The sequence below is a fragment of the Megalops cyprinoides genome, chromosome 1 (genome assembly GCF_013368585.1).
Source record: "Megalops cyprinoides isolate fMegCyp1 chromosome 1, fMegCyp1.pri, whole genome shotgun sequence".
Taxonomy (NCBI): domain Eukaryota; kingdom Metazoa; phylum Chordata; class Actinopteri; order Elopiformes; family Megalopidae; genus Megalops; species Megalops cyprinoides.
The window spans coordinates 16604486-16630802 of NC_050583.1; the positions used below are offsets into that span (position 1 = coordinate 16604486).

The 26317-nt window shown below is 42.4% G+C and overlaps 1 protein-coding gene across 3 annotated transcripts; it reads right to left on the minus strand.

Moving 5' to 3' along the window:
- Window positions 1-2184: 2184 nt before the first annotated feature.
- On the minus strand, window positions 2185-26083 carry LOC118770160 (phosphoinositide 3-kinase regulatory subunit 6). Of its 3 annotated transcripts, XM_036517771.1 has the most exons (21): window positions 26033-26083; window positions 25713-25916; window positions 13783-13874; window positions 13210-13311; window positions 12824-12915; window positions 12365-12433; window positions 11945-12077; window positions 11616-11685; window positions 11174-11357; window positions 10184-10328; window positions 9784-9870; window positions 8332-8779; window positions 8101-8200; window positions 7756-7878; window positions 7119-7229; window positions 6228-6330; window positions 6022-6092; window positions 5749-5839; window positions 5131-5183; window positions 4929-5035; window positions 2185-4510 (listed from the first exon to the last, which is right to left on the minus strand). In XM_036517771.1, the coding sequence occupies exons 3-21, from the start codon at window positions 13838-13840 to the stop codon at window positions 4360-4362; spliced, it is 2298 nt and encodes a 765-aa protein (XP_036373664.1). In that variant the 5' UTR covers window positions 13841-13874; window positions 25713-25916; window positions 26033-26083; the 3' UTR covers window positions 2185-4359. The 3 variants fall into 3 exon arrangements, with proteins under 3 accessions (XP_036373664.1, XP_036373580.1, XP_036373748.1); XM_036517687.1 differs by having other exon boundaries at window positions 25713-26077; XM_036517855.1 differs by lacking the exons at window positions 25713-25916; window positions 26033-26083 and adding an exon at window positions 16499-16564.
- Window positions 26084-26317: the final 234 nt, after the last annotated feature.

Consider the following 26317-nt stretch of genomic DNA (forward strand, 5'->3'; position numbering starts at 1 on the left):
CCTGAACATGGAAAAAAATGAGTGAAAATAAATTTTAAGGTCTTGAGCTCAGAGAGCATGGCACAGCTTTGCAATGTCTCATCGATTCACCATAACTGGGTGGACCAGAAAGCTTCTGCCACACTATATTTGGCTTAGCTTGATATGCTTTCAGCAAACTGTTTCCATGGAAAATGCTGAACACATTATGGATAAAATAAGTCGTCCATTCCAAGAACATGGATCTTTTGAGACAACTCCAAACCCAGCATCTGTAGGACTCATTCCGGACACATGGATAGCCCTGTTCCAGGTCTGAATGAAGCACTGGTTCTTCCTCAGTCTTCAACCCTGCATAAAACCTCTGTCTCACAGGACTGTTGGAGCAGTAGGCGTTTCACCTCCCATCCAGGTTGCATGGATCTTAGATAAAGCCAGATCACTGCATTCAGGATTGTCCCGCAGTCCTACGCTGTGGATGGCCAAGCAACATAATGCCCTTGTGCGCCTGGAACCACACAAATAACAGGACTCCGGAGACTTTCATTGAAATCTACTTAAATAAAATGGTATGTCACTGAAACACTTGCAGGAGATGAGAGTCTGAGGATGAATAAGTGTATAATATACAGCCCCCCTCCCCCCAGGGGAAAGAATGGCTCCTCATAAGGCCTATCCATCTCTTCAGCTTACTCCCCTCATGTCATTGGATTGTTCTGCTTGAATACTTCCTAGTAGAAAACGATAACCACTTTGAGATATCTATGATCAGCCGTGACAAAGCACATTTGCTTGAAAATAAAACTAGTTTTTAATGCCTCATTTAATGTAAAAATGCCAGAATTAAACAATACAAATAGACCCAGTTAAGAGAACATCTAGGCAGACCCACTAGATCTCGGAGGAGGTCAAGCACATACAGTATATGGTCTGTTAGAACTACTAACAGTTTATCACTGCACAACAAGGCTAAATGTTAATCATTAAGACTGAGACCTGGAGACAGAACTGTTAACCTTTGATGTCAAATTAAGTTATGTATTTTATTCTTATGAGAAATCTGATATGTGTTTATTGTTCCAGACAATCTGTAATGAAATCCTCAGCAGATTTATTTGTCAGATTCAGAATAGAACGCTTCAATATAGATTTAGAGCGTAGGCTTATTGTACGTGCATAGAAACACTATTTGTTCTTCCCTGTTCCCTCATTCCCTGTTGTGTTATGGGCACATCCTGAAGTATTTAACTGGACAGAACAAAATGAAGCAACCATTATTACAAAATCATCGCACCACGTCCTCTTATCAATGCAAGTGTAATTTTTTGACATGAGCCTGTAATAAAACATTTCTTTCATGCTCACTACAGCGGCCACATGTTGGCCATCGCTAAATCTGATGAATTTCAGCACTTTACTAACACCGACACTGGCTGTCTGGTTATTAGTCCTGAATTCAGATTTGGATGCAGGCAGTTTACTTTTATATATGGCGGTTAACTGCCCTAAACATAAACTAAGTGTAATACAGATGACAAATAATACATGCTACATGCCTGTAATGAAATACTAATACTAATAACACTACATGTCTGTAATGATGAACTGCAATTAAGAGTTTCAGTCTGCTGCCTATAGGCAGCTGTGTTTTTAAAAAGTATATCTTTGTGTGCATTCATTATTACTGGGTCACTCAGATCATGTCCTATACAAGGACTTTTGTTATAGCAACACTCGAAGCATCAATCAAAATCTAGAATGACATTTCACTGAAGTAAAACAATCAAAACAGTTTCGATGAAGCTTAAGTAACAATACTGAAATGTCACGGAGAAACCAAACAATATCAGATGGGTATAAATAAAAGAGGTTTATGTCATTAAATGAAACACAGAGAAAGAAAAATAACTACAGAAGAGTGATAGAGCAGATCTTCCGTTTGACAGAAAAGTGTATTAAGGAAGATGAAAGACAGTATAAGGCTGTGTAATGCTCATGTTGTGCTGACATTTGCAATAGATTTATGACTTGAAAAATGTAATAGTGCACTTCAAGTTTAAAAAAGAAACAGACATCAGAGATATTTGTCCTTTTATAAATACTTGTCTGTACAATTTTCAAAACAATTATTTTTACAAATTAAAACTAATAATTTACATTAAATACAGTGCATACAGTACATACATTTGTATATAACATTGGGTAGAGAAGAGAAAACTGAAATAGTGTGCAAATGTTAAAAGTGAATGAACCTAAATCCATTCTAGTTCTGTACTGCCACCACCTCCTCACCCCCTATATTTTAAGTTAACTGATTCAAAGTCTGATTTCAGAGTATGCATGTATAACAAACACAAAAATCATGTCTTTTAATCATGATAAACAACCTAAATTCAAAACGCATGGGTGCAGGACTGATGGAAAATGTACTCTAAATCAAAATGGTTTAGAGCATTAGCAAGCCAACATGTTTTGGTTTTCATTATTGAAAAACATACCCTTTCAGCACCCATTCAGGTCAGTAGGACAATTTCAGCACATCAGTTTCAAGTAGCTTTGACAGATGTGGTCCTCTACGTATAGTGCTGAATTTCTAAACTGGTTAAGAATGCCCACTATGAAAAAAAGTCATTTCCAAAACAACCATATCAAACTCTGTCCTGTCAGATGACCCCACACTTCACAATAAAGCAATACGTATCTTACTGCTAATGCTAAAGATAAAAGAAACCTGCATGAGACAAAAAAAAAAAAAGCAAAAGGGCTTTGCAAGTTGTGGTCATCTTATTAACTATCCCACCGACAGCCTCAAGCCAATGACACTGAGTACTGCATCTCTGATTAGCATATGAAGTCAAGGGCCAAAGAGACATCAGTAGCAGAAGCTCAGTGAGCAGCAGAAATAACAGAGGCAGCTCCCTTGTCAGTCTCACAAAATGGATTTCAAATGCTGTGCAGCACAATGAACCAGACTTCTTGCTGTTATGACAAAAACATGCCCTCAGATAGTCTCATAGTTAGGCAATGACAACTAAGGCTAAGAAAGGCTAAGACAGCCTCTAATCCGCCTCAAGAGACACACAACGAGTCCTGCTTCTTCCAAGGAGGCGTTTTATCTAGGCTGGGATTGCTCTGAGAAAGTGGAGTCATAGTCAGCAATAGAGCAGCCAATTCTTAGGTTCTTCTTAACAGCCGCACAATTATGACAAGTCTTCTCGTACCATGGATTTGACATATGAAACCTGTGAAATTAATTTTGAATTTGTTCTTTTGTACATGGTCGTAGTACAGCAACATCCAAAGTGAAATCTACTTCTTAATGTTTTTGTTTCCCAGTATTACAGGCAGGCATGCAATTCGATAATGGAGCGCAATTTAGTCATTACCATGCACAAACCACACACTGGTAAACTCACAAAAAGTCTTTCAGAATGATTCTCTGGTTATTTATATGATCAGACAGTGATCTGCAGGAAAAAAATACTGAGCTTTTTTTTGTCCGTTCATCAAAAAGTTCAAACGAAAGGTCAGCTTAAGTCATCAACTGGAGGAGGAGGGCTGGGCCCTGGGTTTATGAAATACAGTTCTGCAATGATTGATCATAGGCATTTGCGTCACTTATGAAACATTTCAAATTTAACCAGACCATAGTTCTGCCTTTAAGGCCACTGAGTATACCATTTTTTGGTGGTTCAGATAAGACTCAGATGTGACTTTTTACTAAATGAATGTGTGCATTGTTTGTAGTAAGTGAACTGGTGGGTTCAATGGGCAGCTCTGACATGTTACAGCTATGGGCTGTTTGTTATGGGCTATTTGTCCCAAATCCCACCATACCAAAGACTTTATACAAAAGGAACCCAGTGCTTCTCTGCTTGGCTCTTGGAACTAGAAAGATGGCCTATGGGTAATAGCACTGCAATACACTCACATCCGGCCCAGGGGGCGTACTTGTGTTTTGAGCTGCTTCATATCACAGATATCAAGATCAGCTCAGACCCCATGAGCCAATTTAGACATAGCTTCCATAAGAACAGGAAATAGTGCATATGTGTATCTGTGCTATATAATTAAGGCACTTGCATGTTAAGACAGTGACTGTGATTCATAGATTTGATTGTCAGGAATAAATCAGGTACCAAACATCAAAGTACTTGGAGCTGCCAACTAACCAACAGTTCCATGCATCTGAAGTTTCTACAAATGTTCAGTTCATCAACTGCAGTCTCAATTGATTAATACAGCTTCTAAAATACCCTGGCAAAGATTCAGTGAGCACCCAAATAGTCTTTGCAGATGGGTGGTGCTTCACGCATCTTCAGCCACTGTAAACAGCAATGTCAGTTTCTCCATATGAGCGATACTCCACCTCCCCTCCAGTCAGTGGATGATGCCAGCGAAGGTGTTGATGGGAAGAGGCAGACCCTTGCTAATGTACTTGATCAGTCCTGTCTCCTCTTTAAGGCTGAACTTGGACCTCATGGTCCTCTGAATGCAGTAACCAGGATCCATGCAAGGAGATATTTCAACACTGTGAAAAAAGGGACAGTTAAATACACAATCCATTCACTGTTTCCAGCAAAAATGGCTTTAGCATACTTCCAAAATGGCATATTCATTACCCTCAACATAAAAACTAATATAGAAAAGAAATAGTAACAACTGGATATTGGATAGTGGATACTGGATGTTGGATGTTGTTTATGCTTTAAAAATGTTAATGTGTGTATGTAGTATGTTTATTACACTTTTAGTATACTTTCAGTCTTAACATTAGTCTTAAAAGCATTTCACAGAGTAAATTTATATTGTTCACAAATAATGAATTTTATTTCAGAAAACACAAAGGCTGTACAGTGTAGAGCTAGTGCAGTAACTGCACCATGGCATGTTCCATTCCCCTTGTTGAGTGCTGCTGATTTGGAAAGAACTCCTCCCACATATCTCACCTTAGAACATCTTTAAACGTTCTGCGAGAGTCTTTGTCAAGACAAACAGTGAAAGTCCTGTTTTCAAGGGTCCTGATTTTTATGTTGCAAGTTCTAATCTTGGGCTCCTGTAGAAACCAGCACACAGAAATGCGGACGAATGACTTAAGTTATCGTACAATGTGCTTTATTATGAATTGATAGGGGAAGGTCAAACACTCACCGTGCCAAGTTTGGGTTTCGTTTCATTGAAGCTTACAGTAAGACAGTCAAAATCTGGAGAAAGCAGAGAAGGACCAACAGGGTTACAGCAGTGAACTGACACAGTGGTAACCACCCCTGGTCCTGGGAGCATGCCGTGCTTCAGCTGCTCTTCATTCATTTGCATTGACCTGTTGATTTAGCACTGACCTGAGTTTAATCACTTGAAACCTGTTTTAAATTGTTGAAGAGCAAAACGTTTTGTTCAAGTTTCGACAGAAACATCTCATTAAAACTGCATGTTCAAAATTGTTTATATACAGTATCTGGCCAATAAGTAAAGTAAAGAGGCATTGTGCAATTAAATGTTCCAGTCTAAAAAACAATTAATTGTAGACCTCCTCAATCATAGTAAACTCAGTTAAATACTGATTTAATACTATTATTAAGTGTGAATTTTAGTAACTTGTAGATTTCATAAACAGCTCATAAAAATAGAGCTGCATACTCTGTGTTTCAGTCATATTAACGACTACTATAACAACACATACTGTAATGTTGCTTTTAATTTAGCCTTAATGACTGAAAAAGAGTGCAGTACAGTCTTTACTGCCAGGGCATAAAAAACTAGTCCTCGTACCTTCTGTTTCGTTAGAGGGAATAGCACTGATGTTCATGCCTGTTGTTCTTAGTGATATCCCCGTATCCACTTCTCTACTGCTTAATGAGGCCTGAAAACGATTTAGGAAAAGAGGGAGTCAAACATCAGATAAGTGCAGCAACACTTAAAAATCACTCCAGAAGTGAACAACAGTTACAGTGTCTAGATTAAGCGTAACTCCTCCTTGAACTAAGCATAACTGATCCTTTCCTGAAACAAGTCTCGATGAATTCAAATGAATTCATTGCGTACCTTTCTGTAGTTTATGGAAACAACCGCTCCACACAGCTCTGCAATGTTCTTCTTGTGCCGCACTGACGCATCTGAAAGAGTGAGGATGCACTGGTGACACAACCATCCGACCTTCCGGGGAGAGCAGAATGCATTTAAATTGCTCTACTATGACGTACTAAGCGCAGAGCGTAATGCTGCAACGCTGTGACATGTGCCCGCCGTACCTTTCAGTGTGGTGGTGAGCAGCCTAAACTCGGGAAAGTCCATCTCCAGGTGGGACACGAATACTTCATCCACTGGATCTTTCGTCAGGTTGGAGAATGAGATCTGCACGTGCACACACACACACACACACACACACACACACACACACACATATACACATACACATACATACACACATACACACACACACACAGACACACACACACACACACACACATACAAACACACACACACACACACACACACACACACACACACACACACACATATACACATACACATACATACACACATACACACACACACACAGACACACACACACACACACACACATACAAACACACACACACACACACACACACACACACACACACACACACACACGCACACACACACATATACACATACACACACATACACACACAGAGTGAAGAGAGGAACATAGTCAAACTGAGAAAAAATTGACAGCCTGGGAACTTGAAGTTTCATTTCTGAATTCTTGCACTTAATAGCTTTGGCCGCCATCTCATACATTGCAAAACACACTGTCCACATTTTTATATAGATATTATATGTGAATATATAATATCTTACTATGACCTTCAATACTCAGTCTTTGACAGTACAATGATAGCATGACAAAAGGAGATAAAGTGCTGTAGCGTAGAAGGTTCCACCGACACTGTTGCCACACCCAGACCTTTTGCCACACCGAGCTGATTCGCATAGCCTGGGAGGCTTTCTGTACCCTGGATAAAGGAGGGCTCACCTGCAGGTAGGCACAGCTGAGGCTGACAATCAACCCAGGTGTAGCTCACAGACTTTGTCAGGGCTGTTAAAAAGGCACAGCATCCTGTGTACCTTTATAGTGAACACGCAAAGCCTCTCACCTTAACGGAGTAAATGGTGAAGTAGACAGGCTGCAGCGCAGTGCGGGTATAGTAAGACATCACGTCCACCAGGAAGGAGCTGGACTCTGATGACCTGCTGGGCCCGGACTGCTGCAATGATATCAGACCGATGTTACCTCTGCTTACTGCTCTGGGGCTCCTTTATTCCCAGGGCAGGACTACTTACCCTGCTCATGTAAACTGTGTACTCATTTACATGTAAACCATTTGCAAATACAAATTTAATATATTCTGAAATGTACTGTGAGCAATACCACAGGACTTATTATTACTCTTCCCCTTGTTCCCCCAATCTTTTTGTTCAGACTTTACCTCAGGCATTGGTTTGTCTGTGTAAGTGTAGCTGTGGTTTGTCTTTCCTCAGTGCCGCATGCTCTTTGGTACACTTGCATGCTTTCATTTCTCACAGTCCCCTGCTGTATCAGTTTCTGCGAAAGGGCAAGCTATGGCTAAGACCTATTTAAATGCAGTGTTGCAATTACGCAACTTCCTTGTTTCTGTGTCTATTGCGTAATGCTGCCAGGAAGCAAGACCTTGAACATGCGCAAAATGCAACTGATTTTTACAGACAGGCCAAATCAAACACACCGTGTTTGTAATGTTTTAAAATCCTTACCATCTTTGCCAGCTTGGGAATCATGTATCCCAGGCTGTTGATGTTGCATTCGTACCATGGGTCTACCCTTCCCAAATACGAGGCCAGAGCACAAAGATTTTTCTTTGCTGGTGAGATATTTTCCTGAAATGAAAAAAAAAAAGAGTACAATGCTTATGATATTATACTGACTGTGCACTGCTTACGATATTGTATTGACTGCCCTGCATGTGAAAAAGTAATCCAGTTCTGCATAAAAGATATCTGGCTTGTAGTTCGACTCTGCTTCACTTTTAAGTCATTTTGGATAAAAAACATCTGCCAAATGAATAAATGTAAAATGTAACGTAGTCCGGAACGACTTACTTTAACAGGAGACGTAATGGTGGCTTCATCAGTGACAGGAATGTAGTACATCTGCAGGTTCACTTTCATTGTCAAAAAGAGACGCCTTGCCTCCCTTTTCCTGCAGATGAAAACATGTTTTAGTCCTTCCTTATTAAGGGTAGACACTATAATCACAAGAGTCACTTGACGCCCAGTGTATGGTTTCACAATGAAACAGGGAAAGCGGTGGGGAAATAGGCCTTGCAGTACCTGAGAGAGTAGTAGGCCTTGGCCAGCCTCCCCAGTACCCTGTCATCTCCCATTAACACGATGCGCGCGATGAAGTGCCGCTGCTGTTTGGGGAAGGGAGTGCTGCTGTTCCCCGCTTTCCTCTGCAGCGTCCCCCCGGCCCCCGGCTCCTCCAGAGAGTCCTGCATGAGGGCCATGCTGTCCGTAACCGAGGGCTTCATCTTGATGCAGCCCCGGCGCGTCAGCCGCAGCTGCTCCTGCTCGGCCCCGCCCCCGGGGGACTCCGCCCCCACGCCGGGCAGCTCGCTCGGCGGCAGGTCCCTCTCGATCCCGCTGTCCGTGGACATGATGGAATGGCGGGGCATCTCGGGGCTGAGGTCCGCCGGAAAATCCGGCATCTCGAAGTCGTCCTGGTCGAGCGAGCATCGCTCGGTGGAGCTGGAGCGGACAAACTTCGCCAGCTCGCGCCCTGCATGCAAGATCAGAAAGTACAGGAAAAGTCAGCCATTGAGCAAAGACAGCATGTTGCAATGCGTGTTCTCGGTTAGACAGTGTATGCTGACAGTCTCTGTCTAAGAGTTCATGGAGTTCGCATGCAAATATATATATTTCTGTTTCCAGTCAGAAATAATTTCATAACTGTGAGTATCAGCAGTCATACTACAGTATGCAAAACAAGCTCGCTGTGGTTCCAAGTTCCAACTTGCTTATAAATGTTTCAGTGTTTAATAACACGATTTTACATGGTTTATTAGGATTTGAACTGTTTCATGAAATATAATTAGATTTTTGATTATAGTCAATACCCTGTATCAGTAACAAAAAGGAGATAGACCAGCTGGAAAACTGAAAACTGTCTGGTACAAACACCAGATCAATAACCACCCTATGTATTTAACTTGTTAGAGGATACCATTTTCATATTGTAATAAAACCAGTTATGTCAGTTGAGTTTTTTTCCTGCAATTGTCAGGAATTATCTACAAAATGGTGGTCTGTAGCAGTATTCAGTGTTCTCAGGGACTGCAGTTATGGGCTCACTAAAGGGTCAGGGGACCCCAAAGACAGTACTATTTCATCATCATCAGCAGAGATATTTGTAGTGCAACAGTGCAGTTGTATTACTTTCTGTTTATTTTTGTGTAGATCTAGTGACTGACATATAGTAGTATACTATACTGGCTTCCGTTTCTTAGTCAGATTGCGCAATTTAACTTGTGGTAGGGCTAGAATAGTGTTACGCTCACTGTTGCTCATTCAACCTGAATGGGTACACTTCTGTTCCGTTGTGCTGGAAGTCGCTCTGGATAAGAGCTTCTGCTACATGAACGTAATGTAAATGTAATGTAATGCTAGTTTTTAAATGCCAATGGCAACGGCGCATCAACTGATAGAGCGAGAGAGCCGTGCACGCTGCAGCCAGGCGGGGGGAGGGGGGGGGTTGCACACGCCTCCACGAAACAGCGCACTCACATAGCTCCTCCTCCTCCCTCCACAGGTGGAAGCTGATCTCCGGATTGGGAAGCGGAGTGTCACACAGAGAGCCGCGGGACAATGGGTCTACAACAAAAGGAAGACCCAAAAGGATTTAAAAGAATACCGAAAAACAAACTGAATGCATTTCCTGTCGCCTTCTGGCAGCAGGTGGAAGGAAAAAAAAAAAAACACACATTTGGGGATGATGATGATGACAATAAAGATGAGTGAAAAATTACAAGCTATAAACTATGAGCCATTCAGAGTGTTTCATACTCTGTGCATGCAACAAACAGGCAAATCTTCCGGTGCACACTGTCTGACTGAGGTTTCTAGTCACAGCCTCTCAGTTCTTAGACTCCGTTTCGGCGGTCTGTGCGGTGCCCTGTCCGCGCACCTTGGTTAGCAGCAGTCAGGATCTCGCTGTAGAGCTGCCGCAGCCTGGCAGCGTACTGACTACGGTCCGCCCCTGCTTCCTCTGCATTTTGCTCCACAGTCGCCACCACTTCCTGGAAGTACGGCTCAACATCTTGGCCTATGTCCTGCCACAGACAAAACACACTATTAATAGAAAGGGGTGAGAGGCCATCTAAACCTCAGGCAAACACATCTGTACGCCAGTGTCCTGTTGACCAATTCAACACCACCGAGTGTATGTTGTACTGTCAATGAGCTCTATTGTGTTGGCTCACTGACTAAGCTGACAAACTTAAAAACATGCCTGTGTGGTTAAAACAGCACATGTAATAATACTGCATTAAGTCCACTCCCTCCTGAAATGAATATGATTTACACTTAGAATTTACATTTATTTATTTGACACTTATCCAAGGCGAATTACAAAAAGTGCATTCAATCTGGTTAGGCATGTGCCATTTAGATACTGAATCATTAGCCCCATGCTTGTACTAGAGCACTACTGTGGGAAATATTGCCACAATGAGTGCACACGTAATGTGCAAAAACATATACTACCTGCATTGTAAGCAGACAAGCTTGTATCACCACAAGCTTCTGTCACCACAAAGTTTTAACCACCAAGCGTCAAGCAGTTTTACATGTAGAGCTTTTGCCTATAATTCTAAATCAAGTGTACAATACCTAAATCAAGTGTATATTTTGATTATCGATGATGTATGCTGATGATGCTGAGGTAGAAAATGATTAAAATATTTCTCAGTGCTCTCAACCACCCATGCATAACTCAGCCTGTTCATCAAGTTCTCTTTCACGCGCTCAGGTGATAAAGCCAACCTCACCTCTCAGAACAACGGGACTCTTATCGTTTACCTTAACCAATGAGAACTGAAAGAGGCTGATATGGATCAGGGAAGCGAGATGGTAGTGACAAGCACGGCTGGCCGCCTCGTCTGTTCACCACACTAACCTTGAGAACGTCAGCGAGCGTGGGGCCGTGGCAGTCCTCTCCGAGCGCAGACTGCAGGGTGTGCTGCACCACGCTGCACATGTGGGCGAGAGGGCCGCGGTACGACCCCGCGTGCTCCACGTCCGCCCTCACCGCCGCCCCCAGAGGCCCGGAGAGCACCGCGGGGTCTGCGAACACGAACACCCTGCAACAAGGTCACCGAGATGCGATCAGTCCGCAGCCGGAGCGGGCCCGGCGTTTCATTGGCTGTCACCGTCTCTTCAGGAAGCTGTTCCTCCTGTCAAATGCGAGGGGGGTGGGGGGCGGCATGTGCTGCGTGTGACCCCACGTCTTCACCGTTCACTCTCACACAGACAGAACTCAGGCCCCGAGCCACGATGCGTTTGACATGCAGACCTAATCGAGCAGAATAAATATGTGTTGCAAACGGTCCTCCACTTACTTCTCCTGGAAGGGATAGTTCTCGCTCTTCAGACTCTGCTCGCTTAGAACCATCCTCTGGTACAAAGCACCTGTGAGGGAAACAGGATAACAGCAACTGCTACAGGAGATCAGAGCACAACTATGAAAGCCTGAATAAACACACAAAGGCATGAATGCTATTAATTACATTTCAATATCAAGCTATCATAAGGGAGGGTTGCTTCACAGTCCACATTCACCAATGAGAGATAAAGATTCAGTCCTTCATCATTACAAAATGCGTAATAATATTATTCATTTGGTTCACTGGACTTGTAAAAGTCTGCGTGAATCCACTGGATGCCTTACCTGGCGTGGAGCGCTCTGTCTTCATGTGCTTGGCGTAGCTGAGGCCCACAGTGCAGTAGGGCTGAGGCAAGGTCAGGAGCCTCTTGCAGAAGTCGTACACCCTCTTGTACAGGTCATCAGGAATGTAAGCCGTCTGTAACACACAGTCACGGTCAACACTCATTTCCCTGGCAGCGGCACGTACAACGCTTGTGAGGAGCTGTCACAGGGCCAAGGCAATAAGATAAGAACGAGGGGACAGGAGTGCTGTGGGAATCTGGGCAGGAGCAAGACAAACAGGAAACTTGTCCAGAAACATCAAATATGAGGAAACTAACAGCTATCTCACCAACAACAGAAAACAGGTACAGATACAGAGTTACAGCTGAGCTGCACCTTTGCGAACAAGGAACTTCATTACGGTTAAGGAAGAGATCTCACCTGTACAACAGCATAGATAAGGGTATGCAGCAGGGGAATAATGTATGTTTTGCAGTCCACTCTCTCTGCCTGGAACAATGAAAAAAAGAAATCACATACTGTGCATGTTTGCATGTTTCTAATGCAGACTTTCACCCTCTGCAGCTGATCACTAGGCCAAACTATCGACAAGCTATTACAGAGTAACAAAAATGGCTTAAAATAAGAATAAGACTACTTTTCTTGAAATCTTTTTTTTTCCCCCATACAATACTGCATCAATTATGGTTCTCTTACAAAGGAACCATTTTTCTTGCCTCTGAGAAAAATGTCCATGTGAGATTTCATCTTGTGATGAAATAAAAGAACACTACATTCACTTTTTTAATAACTGCGGGTTTAAACAAAATAAGAGCACTTTTTCAACTCTACCACTAGAGGATAGAACAGAGTTCATGACCGAGAACGTTGACGACATACCCTTTCCAGTTCCTTCACCACTATTTTCACCAAAGAGACACTGTGAGAGGGGTTGCTTTGGACCTTCTTGTGTAGCGTCCATCTCAACATCCCTTCATAAAAGACAAATTCAGTAACTGGTAATCAGCCGCCAAGACACCGCACAAACCAATCACATTAATCACTTTACCCTGTTTCATCCCATCACTTATTCCACTGTATCTTTGATGAGGTGTGAAGAGATGCTGACAGATATACGGTGAGATATACGTATCCTGTGATCCAGTCAGCACAACTGCAGAAGCAGCATTTTTGTACACATTCAGCTAGTTCGTGGTTATTAAACATTATGTTGCCTGATCTCTGGGTTGGTTTACTTCATGCCCATGTGAGACTGATTGTGGTACCTTTGTTGAACATGGAGGAGGGATGTTGGCAGTCCAGCTCTCGGAGGACTGCCTGGACGCTCCGGTAAATGTCTGACTCCGCAGCCGTGGAGACACCACCACCTGTGAGACAGCTCAGATGTCACACTGAACTGTGGAAGTGGACGAACTGAAAGAGGCCTCTAAAATTTCCCTGACCTCAAGCTGCTCTGTCATGGTGTGATGGTGTGACCTGCACGCCAAAAACTGTCCGTTTGATTCCCTGCTGAGGCACTGCTGTTGTACCCTTGGGCAAGGTACTTAATCTGTAACTGCCTCAGTAAAGATCCAGCTGTATAAATGGATAACATGTAAGGACTGTAAACTGTGTAAGTTGCTGTGTCTGTGCGTGTCTGCTTAGCAACTAAATGTAAACGTTATGTAATAATCACCATTTTATCTTCATTCTTATTCATAATGTATTAGCAGATGGCCTTGTCCAGAGTGACTTACATAGTTTAGAACACTATTTCATGCTGGATATTTACCAACCTACGTACCTGACTCAAGGGAACAACAGCAGCTGTGAGGTGAGTGAAAAGGTGTGTAGAGTACCTGTGGTCTCCATGCTTGGCTTGCTGTTACACAGATCCCAAGAGGCCATGGTGGTCATGTTTCACACACATGATTGTGCCAGGGCATCACCCCTATGGACAAAGGCAGGCATATGTGTCACGTACAGCGTGTAACAGTGCACAAAGACGAGAAAAGGTGCAGTGTTACACAGGCCGGACGTTCAATGGCCTCTGATTGCATATCGTTCTGCCACCTAGAGGTGACAGAAAGAGAGACACCATCATTTGCAAGTACCCCCTGCAAATGGTACACCATTGACAAGCCCTGTTAAGATGCTATTAACTATTATATTAATAACACCTTTACCTTTAACTTATAAAATGATGCAGAAAAGGGTACACACACGTTTTTCACACTTCTGCAGGGTCATAAAGGATTCTGTGCTTTTGTCACTATCAAATTTGTCTTCAAACAAACATAATCTAATGGTACAGCAGCTTGATAGAACGCATACTAGCTACATGATAGAATCAGAGAGCGTAGCAACTTGATAGAATCAAGAGTGCATAGCCGCTTGAGACAATCAGATATCTTGTCTTTCATGTAGGTTTTCCCCAAGGAACAGACGGCTTACCCTTACCACTGGCCTGTTACGGGTAGAAAAGAACATCTGCGTTTCCTACCGAATGCCGAGCCTGCCCACGTATGGGTTTCTAATATGAACTAGTCACATACTCAGTACTATTAACTATTAGTATGTAGAGAGATATGAAAGAGAAAGCTCAGTGAGCCGTATCTCTGTGCTCTTCAGGGTCTGTATTCAGCTGCTGTGGTTCCCATGGTGAGAAGTGGTGCAGCAGAAACGACACTTCAAGACAATGCTGGACCGTATAAGTTTTTTGCCCATAGGGCTCAGCTGAAAAAGAGAAAGGCACAATTTCACACTCTCTCATCTTTTAGTGGTCTTCCTCCCGGTTCCTTTGACTAGGGCATACGTACACTAGGCCCGGTTGTCTTGTACCGTGCCCGAGCATGCTTGTCCCCCCTCCCCCGCTGGCCTGCGCTCACATTGCGCTTAACGTTCCGGGCCCGAGCACGCTTAAGTCATCACGATGCGACTTTTTGTGCTGAAGAAAAGCGCTATAAGATTTTTACAGAGGCAGCTGATGATTCAGTCATTATGCTAAGGGACAGATTAATATTTTGTGTCAGATTGCAGTAGCCTAATCACAATAATGTTAGCTAATGTTAACCAGTTAGGGCTACTACTTGTGTGTGCGCTACTGTCATCATTACAACAACAAACATCTTCTATTACTACTTGGATAGTACACTTTTCAGTTCATTCGAGAATATTGGGCTTAATAACAGGTCTGGTTCTCACCTTATTGATAAATGTGAATTGTCAGCGAGTAAAGCTCCAAATTCCTCCCTCAAGGTCAGCTGCCTCTGTAAAATTCTTCTTATACGTGCTGCAGGATTAACTGAAAATTGCTGCGTTGCATAATCAATGCTAACAGGCTGGGGAGCTAATGTTAGCTATCTACCGATAGATTTGACAAACATAGCTAGTTAGCTAACAGGCTACCTACGTATCTGAATGATTGTTGAAGACTAGCTACTTAAACAGGTTGGCTGCTTCATTTGTGATACTCTGACTAAGCCTCTGACAACAGCCATGCTTATATCGCCACGTAAAGTATGGTTAGTTTTATTAGGTTAGAGTTATTTTTAGGTATAGATCTACAGAACTAAACAATCAAAGATCATTTTGGAGGTAGCCAGCTTGTTATGTTTAAGGAAGTCAGCTAGCTAATCAAATGATGGTTTAAAGAATTTATTATGGCTGGGTGTGTAACTAACAGATAACTGTTGCTATAACGGATACATTTGTTAAATGGGACAGTTGCATCATCGACGTCATGTTCGAGTTCCATGCTTGGGCACAGTTAGCGATCACACTAGATGCGTACCGTGCCCGAGTCCAACTGAACCGTGCCCGAGCTCACCTCTTCAAGCGGGCCCGGGCACGGTATGGAGCGATCACACTAGTCAAACGAACTGGACTTTGAGGGTCAAATGTGCTCGGGCACGGTATGGATCACCTAGTGTGAGTACACCCCCAGGGTGTGCTGTCCAGGCCACAGTATTTAGAGTTGTATCCTTGGTTGTGTTGACAAACTGACTGATAAAGCTTCCAACTGCTATTTACATTCCCAATCCAAGGGCATCGTGCACAAAGCTGAAAATATTTAATTTGTAATATACCTCACATCTCACAGTTCACCGTTTCACCTAGCTCCGGTACGGCCTAAAAACACCTTCACCTTCATACCTGTCATTAAAACATCACAATTCTACAAACATGATTCAAATGTGAAATTACGAGTACAGCGGGGAAAGAAATATGCTGAACACTTACGGCAAATACCAAGGCAACGAGAATGCAGATGAACACAACAAGCAATGCATACATGGCAGAACATAACACGAAACGTAAGCAGTGCACTGCCGTTCAAAAGACCAGCCCAGAACTGTGGCCACTGTACTGAGCAGCACATTTGTTTCAGACAGATAGACTTCTCCATTTAAAAATAAATGAAGAAAAATAGAAGTTTCTCTGTTCAGGCAGAGCACACACAGCGAGCGGCTCTGTACTCTGTACTAAAACAATGCCCAGCTGACAGGTCCGTCAGAGCCCCCGCTGAGCCAGGAAGCTCATGGGTCAATCCCCCAAACAAAAGCTGCACGTTACCTTCCCCTGGCCGAGTCCACTGCCCACTGACACACTGAGGCTCCTAGAATCCGACCTCCTCCAGTCCAATCCGAAGGGATGAAGAGTTAGAAAAGGAAAGCTCCTCACAGAGCACACTTCCTCTTACTGCTCGTGATGAAGCAAGGGGCGGGCAGTGACGCCGTGCTCAAGGTTTGTGCAAAAGGTGGTGGGAGGGAGGGAGCGCGGGCTGGAGGCAAGAGAGGGACGACAGGAGGGGGGCATGATTTCAGACTGCCATGTTTAGCGATTTCTTTTTGCCCTTCTCCCCTTCACTCTGCCAAGCCCGTGCCTACGGTGTTGTGGAGAGGGGCCTTGTGTGTGGATTCAGCCCTGATCTGTGAACACAGGGCAGACGGCGCAGTCTTAGTTGCACCATTGTACCAATGACCACAAGCTTCCTGCAGCCTCAACAGCCGGCCTCATTCGATTTTAGATCATCAGCACGCTCAACACGCTTCCTGTCCTCCAAATGAGTAGGCGTACAACGCTTGTCGAGATATATTTAGGCCTGCTGCAGGTTTTTTTTTCTTTCACAAGTGAAAACCAAGACGTGGACTGTTGAGAGAATGGAGGTGAAATCGTCAGAGTGGAGTGAACATCTGTGCGATCCATGTCCACAAGCAGAAGGCACAGTTTTCAGATGTTTTCTGATCTGACTGTGTGCTGCTCCACCCAATCTTTTCAGTAAACATCCTCCATGCTCAGAGTGGTTGCTTCAGACACAACTGCAAGATCCTGAGCTCCTACTGCCAAAAGTCTGCTTGAACGTATATGCAGAAAGATACTTCTAAATCACAACTATCCAAGCTCTGTGACAGTGCTGTGGTTGTGCTTGTAGCTATGGAATGTAACAGTCAGTGGCTAGGTTCCATTTCTGTTACTGACTTACAAGATTCCTGCTCTCCCAGACACACCTTTTTTCCATCAGGAGTTAATTGCACTGGTCATATTTGTTCAGGAATGACAAACATTCATGTAATCTCTACTTTCAGAGAAAGTCAGTTTTCCGAAGGAACTGCAGGTGTTTATTCTCAGCAAAGTAATTCAACTGTGTAAGATTATTTGCATGGTTTCACACACAGCAGGTCACCTGCTGTCTATGCCATTTTTGCATAGTATATGTTGGCTGTGCAGCTCTATGTTTTTATTACATGCTGGAAGTGTGAGGGTTTTAGGGTGGCAATACATCCAATCACTATGGCAATACTCAGAAATTTGAGTTTGATTTTTTTTTTTATCCAGTTTGTTAAGAACAGACTGTCATAGCAGTTGTATAGCAGCGTATGTGTCCTCCTAAAATCTCCGTATTATAGGCTGAGGCAGAAATGAAAGATAATTATACACATAAAACTGATATATGTGGGTATTTTTACAGACTACTTTAGCCACAGAAATAGTTCAAAAACAAAAAGAGTTACCTGGCTAGTTTCAAACTAATTCTCACGCCGGTAGTCGAACCCTTTTTCACAAGCAGAAGACATGCCGTATGAATACGCTGTTCATTTTAATATTAGAGTGACACAGCTGTGCCAGTGGCATGCTGTAGTGTTCGGCATGCTCTGGATACAAAGCTTCCCTCTGCTTGGAGACGTAACAGAGAGCCTATTGTTTTGTGGAAAAGAAAAGAGCACAAGGGTACTGTCAATTAAACCCACTTCCTCATACCTCATACCAAGGGGAGATTTACCACCTATTCCTGGATTCAGTTTCAGTAACGAGAAAAACCCGGGGTACTTTTTCCACTCCTCTTGGTTTAGAATAATGTTAAAGCCAAAGTAGGACTGCATGGTTGTTGGGTTGTTTCCTTCTGCCTGCTGCTGGAACAGTCTGAAAACAGGAAGGTTTTCATTCCTGCGGGTGCAGGACTGGGGAAAGGACTGAAGCTGGAAAATCCCCTTCGTAGATGTGCGGCCAGTCTTACCTATAGGAAAACAACTTCTAACATACCCTTGCGATCGCATGCCACGGGCAGTGGTATCTGTTGTCTCAGACTGTTGTCTCAAGTGTCAAACAGGACAGGAATGCATTCCATTAAGTTGCCCAGAAATGGTTCCTTCTAACATCCTTCTGACATACCAGCTCTACTAGCACTTACTTCTGACTGATAAGCACAAACATCATGCTGCTTTTCACAAACTTTTTTTTTTAAGGTTAAGAATGTCTCTTGGAGCATTAACCTAACCAATTCAATTTAACTGAAAAGATTTACACTCTTACAGGGGACTCTTATTTTCATCACAAATTCTCCGCTGGCCTGCTATAGTTAATTTTTTTGTTGCAGTAAAGTATTATGTACTATAAATGTACCGTCTGACAACACAACTTGGTCTATTTTATGAACCAATAAAGAAAATGATTTCCTGGTGACCAGACTAATGAACAACGTCATTTGCTGATATATATTTTGCTTTATTATACACAGTGTGGTTAAGTAACATAACAATGACCAGTAATAATATCAAAAACAGAGCATTTTTTAAAACACAAAAATATGCTGTGGTGAGGGACAGGCATGTTTCCAATCATCTAGGCAGAACCGTGAGGCAAAGTGATCATTCAGACTAAAATCAGTAGACAGCACACCAACTTGACAGTGGATAAATCAGTGAAGCTCCAAATCTGTCAGTTTGTGTCCACTTTTAAACTGATGCACAGTGCAAACTAAGTAATTTGCAGCTAAAAGAAATATTAGCAATTTAGGTCTTTCATGAGGCTAAAAACACGTGCTCATTGGATAATACTGTCTGAAAACCAATGTCAGTCAAACAGTACTTTATACGTATTGTGCTTCTTCATCAGTGCTCTTGACAGTTGTTTCCATCTGGGACCCTACAGAGGCCCTGTCTGTGTGAAAAACAAGTTGGGCCAAGGTGGGGGAATATTAATCAACACATTTCCTGCATTTAAAGCTGAACAATCTGAGGAAGTGGTTTAGGACCACTGCACACTGACAACTTCTCCTCTCTACCTGGCCAAGCCGGGGGATTGCTTCCCCTATCACCATCCTGTATAGGAACAATGGACCTTAGATGGGATTTATATAAAAAGGGGTGACATGGAAATCTCATCAGAGCTGGGGCAGACCAAACCAGCCCTGAGATGCGGGAGGAGGTGGAAACAGTTACCTCTAGGCAAAAACAGGTCCGTTATCCACACGGCCGCTTGTGTAGGTGGCTTCTTGAATGGACTGTCACTCTACATGACAGGTCAGTGAAAGGTGTGCAATGGTGCCAAACAAAACACCTTCAGCGTCACGGTGGTTTTAGTATTTAATTCTCTAACAACAATACTAGTGACTCATTTCAGATCATTTCCTCATCTGAGTTCCAGGCAACCTTAAACTCTATACTCTGGAGGTGTATGCTGGGTCATTGATTTCCTCCTTTCCCTGGCCCTCTTGGTTCAAACGCCTCCGGCTCGACATGATCACAGACATGTTACTGTCACGTCAGGGCTGTGACTGCACTTGAGATCTGTAGGGTAAGGAGTACTATTTTTATTGGTTTGTAAAAGTTAAGGCACCCACAGGTGTGACGAACACCTCTGTGCTGTCGGAAGTTCCACTGTACCGCTCTCTGTGCAAGAGGCAGCCGTGTTACTGTGGAAAAAATTAATAGCCCACCAGAGAGCTATTTATTGCACCTGTATGTCACAAAAACTACACACAGCAGGCAGAAAAAAATTAGAGGAAAGCATGGGTAATTAAGTTTTACCTTTCATTACTTTATTACAATGTTGTACTCTCAACCACTGGACACAGGACACTCAACAAGAAGTTCAGCCTTCTGTTCACATGGATGCTACATAAAACCAAATCTGAGTGTAAAATTATGGAGTAAAATAAAAAAAAAAAAATACATTCCTGTTTTTACACTCCTGTCCAACCAACCCTTAACAGGAATAACAATGCAAACTAAAGCAAACTTTGAGCCAAACCTTGTCATAGTTCATAAATCAACATTAAAACAGGAACCAAAACAGAGAACCTCATAATACTGTTCTCTGCACATTTCAAAAGTACCTTGTAATACTGTTGGACCTATATGAAACTCTTTTGCAGCTGCCAGCAGTCTATAATACTTTGTAAAATATGCAAATCTGTTGGAATATACAATTTAAATTTTGCAATCTTTGATCCCTTTTCTTTTCTGTTTGTGAGCCTCTCTACTCAGGAACAGACTTGGAATTTTCACTCCTTCACTTTGATGTGTTCATATTGCACATTTTGTTTCATTTCAAAAAACATCTGTAGTAAAACAAGAAAATGTCATTTCCTTTTTACTTGCATTCTCCTAATGTCCTGTACTGCTATATACCTCTTCCACCAGAAGCCCATGAAGACTGAAGTGACTCACTTGTGCGGTGTGCAAAATACGCAATGGGCAAACACATTCTGCCATGTCTTCGACCAGCGGAAGACCTTTTTTCAGCGTGGGCCTGTTAAAACCAGCTGCTGTTAAAATTAGAGTAGGCTTGAAGAGGCGCTGTCAGATGTAAAGTGATCCACTATATTTCAGTCCAGGAACAGGATGTACCCCTGTGCGTCAGCTATGACTTCAGCTTCAGCGGGTTTGGCCTCAGAGATGCAAAATTTCCGTGGGGATGGAATGCTAGCGGCTCTGGCACCTCTGTCTGGCACACTGGCAACAGAAATATAGTTCACAACATTCATATGAGGAAAGTGCAGACCGGTTTCCTGCCATGGAATGAATACATTTCTCATCCATCTCAGAGGCTTTCCTCATTTTAATGCTCATATTTGGTTAAAACTGAAAATATCCCATTGTAACTGAGATCGCTAAACTGCTATTCAGACAAGGTCCCTAAGAAAAATAATGAGTGGATCACATTGACAGCAGTTTTTTAGTATAGCATATTGCCATGTAGGCTCAAACAAGCAATTCTCCATTTTTAGTTTTCATTACTACATGGACAAACAGAAATACCACACAGATAACAACAGACGTAACTCTCATTTGAATCTCTCAGGCACTCTTTGCTTCCTGAAATTGGCCTGACCCTCAGAGAGGCCTTTCTCCCATGCGCACCGGCCAATTAGCAGTTAGGAGCTGGGAATTGTCCATGCTCTATCCACATTGTAGGAAACACATTTACTCTATAAACCATAGGGAACTGTCTTGCAAAATATGTACCAAAGGAGCTCAATGTAAATGCTGAGCTTTAAAGAGGCAGCAGCTCTGTAGTGATACAGTGATACAGTCAAATGTTCCCTTACAATTGGCTTGCACACTCTATGGCATACTGAATGAGTTTTAATGCATCCTCCAACCAAGCTCATGCTGACTCCTAAATTTTTCATTACACTTCCTCTGTTCAAACTGCATCTTGGTTCACCTAACCTCTAAGTCTGAATATTCATGCTGTATCCTCAAATATGCTTACTAAGCCCTCAGACTTCCTCTTGTACCTACTATGGCACTTATGTGAATGTGGTATATTGTGTAATGACTCCTGCTATCAGACTGTGACACTTATGATTTAGTATCGTCTCTGCGCTTAGCCTAGTCTTTTTGTATGCACTTGTATTCAAATACAGTGTTCATGGTTTACTGTCTATGGAGTGGAAACCAGAAGACAACCCGGTGCCCTATTATGAAAAAAAAAAATCCTGCTGTGCTATTGTGGAGCCGTACTGTTCGGTATTATGGACAACCCCATCTCCCAACTTGGTTGCCGATTGCATGATGGTGTATTAAATTATATTATTTATTTATTTACATATGATAAGAATAAAAATGCTGTGAGAGAATGAGGTGACTGTGGTGAATACTTCATAATGCTTCAATAAGGCACACTTCATCATATGCAAGGATGTTGATGAAGCGTGCCTTACTGAAGCATTGTTAAGTATGCAGCCCCGAGTAAACAGAATGAATCAACATTTCACCAGATTTGCAATAAATCTGCATGTACAATTCAGACACTAGAGCAGAGGTTTTCAACCTTTTTGGGGCTAAGACACATCAAAGGTCAAACCAGAACGTCAAGGCACACCAACTTAGAGTTGGTTATCGATTATGAAGAATGTCACGCACATTATGATAGGCTATAATGTCATTAGGGAGATTTGACCCATATTGCACTACAGCAGACTGTCAAATAATTATCAAACAGATAGTTAAATCAGACAGGCAATCGTATAATTTATTAAAAATGCCTTGAAGTACATCGGAGAAAGAACTTGTCCAACATAGTGCGGCATCATGAACAGCAACATACTAAAATAAAATAAATAAAATAAAACAAAACATTACTCCATTAAACCTTTCGCACGTACGGTCACACCGGTGTGATTTGTCATTTAGTGCGTATGCTAAAACCGGTACGATTAGAGCACTAGATTGGAAAAATTCTAGCTAATTTTAGCTTTGAGGAAACAACGATTTAACACAAAAATTATAGCAAATGCTAACTGAAAACTATGAGAAGCTTAATAACGCTACTGAAAACATAACGAACCATGTAACGTAACACGCGCTGCATAGCATAAAAATAAGTTACGTGCTAAAGGGTTAATAGCACAATATAAAACATCAGTCTTTTCACAGAGTGTAAGTGCGCACACACACACACACACACACACACAAACACACCTGCCTATATAAAAAGGCATCGGGTTCCTCAAAGTTCCACGGCACACTTCACTTTGCCTCACAACACACCGGCTGAGAACCACCGCACTAGGGGACAGCAGGGGAAGAAGTGATGGCGAGTTGAGCCCTGCTGCACTGTAATTTCATCTTGTGCCTTATCCACAATGCTCTTTTCTTGCTGACCACTAGGACCTGACACTGCAATTGCCAAACCATGCTCAACTCAGCAGTGTATAAATAGCTCCTAAAAATGTACACGGCCTCTTTTCACACGCGTGCACACATGCACAGGGCTTGCTCTGGGGCTAAAGACTGCATGACCCTTCCCCTGAGGGTGCAGTGTAGCGGTGTGCTGTGGTAAGATATAAGTGGGGCCGGCTGCGTTTCTCAATGCTTTGCAGGCTCCGCTCCTCACAGCGCCTGCGGCAGTGGCCTCAGACACCAGATCATGACGGACATGCCCCATGCGTGGTGCCTCCAGGAAACATTCACTCTAAACAAGGAAACGGAGCACACCCTGGATAGCTGTATTTTTTGCTTCAAGGAGACAGCGGACGGACTGCCTCAGATCTAAGGCTTTGAGGCCTTTTTTCTGTTATTGTTAATATTACCACTATTATTTCAACCTAAGGAAAAAAGGTTTAAGTGCCCTTTTTGTTTTTTTTTCCCCCCAGATTTAGAGCATGTTGTCTTTGGATGACCATGATACTACACAGTGTTTACACAGAGGGAGTTAAAAATAAAATCATTGTTTCTTCTCCTGTCAGAAGTATCTCTTTGTCTTCATTTCATTCAGGAGAAAGAATGCATCAGCCTAACATTCTGTATACTCCTCAGACTTTAAGAATCGTACTACTGCACGGAACTTGCCCACAATGTACAAGGTACAGTCTGTACATCACCACAACTTGACAGGACTGAGAGCTCAGGTATATGCATGGTTGCCAAAACCTGTATCATCTGGCCTAGTGCACAGATATGACACTCTGGAATCAATGGTTGCAAAGCAACTGTCATGTACAATCCAGGACCTGTGATTACTTGAAATGCTGACTGAGAAGGAGTATGCTAGGCAGACAAGAGCAACACATGCTCATAATACATTTGAGGCATAATGGTATATAGCTGCAATGCAGCATGATCTATTTGAGAATATATAATCTCAGTTTCTAAACCATTCATTGAATGGTTTTAGCACTGGATTTAGTCATTGCTTATGACCATGCGGCTGTTACATTTAGTAATGAAATTCCTGGTGAATAAAAACAAATGATAAACATCTGTAGACCTGTTCGGTTCAGGGAGCAGTTTTAAAACTTCACATCATGGTGACATGATATTCTCTACTAAAGCAACTGGAGGGCACTGCATTTTATTAAGTGCATGCACCAAATGTGAGAAAACACTAAAACTTTGAAAATAATTAAAGTTGTTTCTGGAAAAACCCCAAATCCCAATCAATTAGAACTACCCCTTTAAAACGAAATGAATGAGCCCCTGTTACTGGAGCAACTAAAACCCACAGTTTGGAGTTTAAAATTGCTCAGTCATGCATGTATTATAGATTACAGCTCTGAGCTGTGTCAGAATCTCTTGCCAGCAAATGAAATTTAATTGCAGAATGGACTGCAGTTTGTTGGCGATGCCAATGTACGAGGTGCAGTAGGCCAAAGCAGAAGGATCAAGTGTTGGAAATCGCCATATTAACCGTAGTAAACCTCTCCTAGGTGAGATTTTCATTATTGCTGAATCAGAGGTACGAATAGCCTAAGAAAGTCGCAATTCACTTGGTTGTTTCAAACAGTTTAATAACAGGTCCCGCGCCAGACAACCATGTGGAGAAAATCTTCCAGATTTCAACCAACTAAATTGCTGACATTTCCATAGCCAAGATAATAATGTAATTGATTAACGTAACAACTGTCGTTACTAGCACGAGTTCTGATGTAACATGCGGTCAGTCTGTCCCACTAAAGACTACACAAACACGGAGGTTACAATGATTTAGCTACACTGCACATGAACCACATGAAAATTTGCTTTAGTATTACATTAGGTTATAGCTATGCCATAAAGGGATAATAAATATTGATGGCCACTCAGTATTTTCTTGGTCGCAATACTGAACTAACGATGAAGTTATAACATTCAATTAAAAAATGTTCAACATTCTATGTACGAAACACGATCTTTATGTATATGAAACAAGGGCTAAAATAAACTATTAAAGAATTGTATCTGTTACAGCGCATACTTATCAGAAAGCACTTATTATGTACACATGCAAAAACCGTGCGATATCTTTTCATGACATAACGTGAAAACTATTAATAACAGATAAAATAATCTATCATGAATTAATCCACCACCAGTACCTATCGCAGTCCAGTTTGGAAGTCAGGACTTCGCGCGTGTAAAAGATCGTTATAAGTACAAAGCATTTATTCAAAGCACAGGGTGATAGGCAACGATGTGGTACCCATAGAATTTTAACTAAAAGGACGATTAAGAACATGCACGAGCAAACAGCTAATCCAAATTTTCATAATCCTAGGTTACACAAGAAACTCTGCACTTACCTCTCGGCGACCAGCAAGTTTCATTTTCTTCGATGCCAGCTACTGTATTACCGCAGATGCAAGATTTCCCTTTTAACTTCGCTGCTGCTCTGTGACACGAACTGAATAAGCTACGCCCACTGTCTGTCTCAACACCGTTGAGAAATTGTCCGCTGCCAGCGGTTCGGGGTAGGCGCTGCGCAGATTCACTGATATTTGTATCACCTGAATGTCAGCGGACACATATGATTACATTAATACGCTGATATAACATAAAGATTAATGGAACTGGTCAACGGCTGCTGTAAAATTATGGTTGTGAATATTCTGAAAGTTCTTACAGGGTCTTTCAAGATTACGACGTGCTTTAGATCAATGCTGCGCGAATACTGTGCAGATCCTCTCCAGTTAATATTATGTGGATTGGCAGAGAACTCGTTAGCCATTCACATGATTTACACGTCAGTGAATCTGCGCCGCATCTGCGCAGAATGAGAAAAGTAAAAACACTCACGATGCCGGAGCAGACGCAGGCGTTTTTCCTGTTTTTTGAAGTGCGCAGTGTAGGCAATCCGGTCAATGGCAAACAAAAACTTTACTGACAACTGAATGGTGTTAAAATTTTG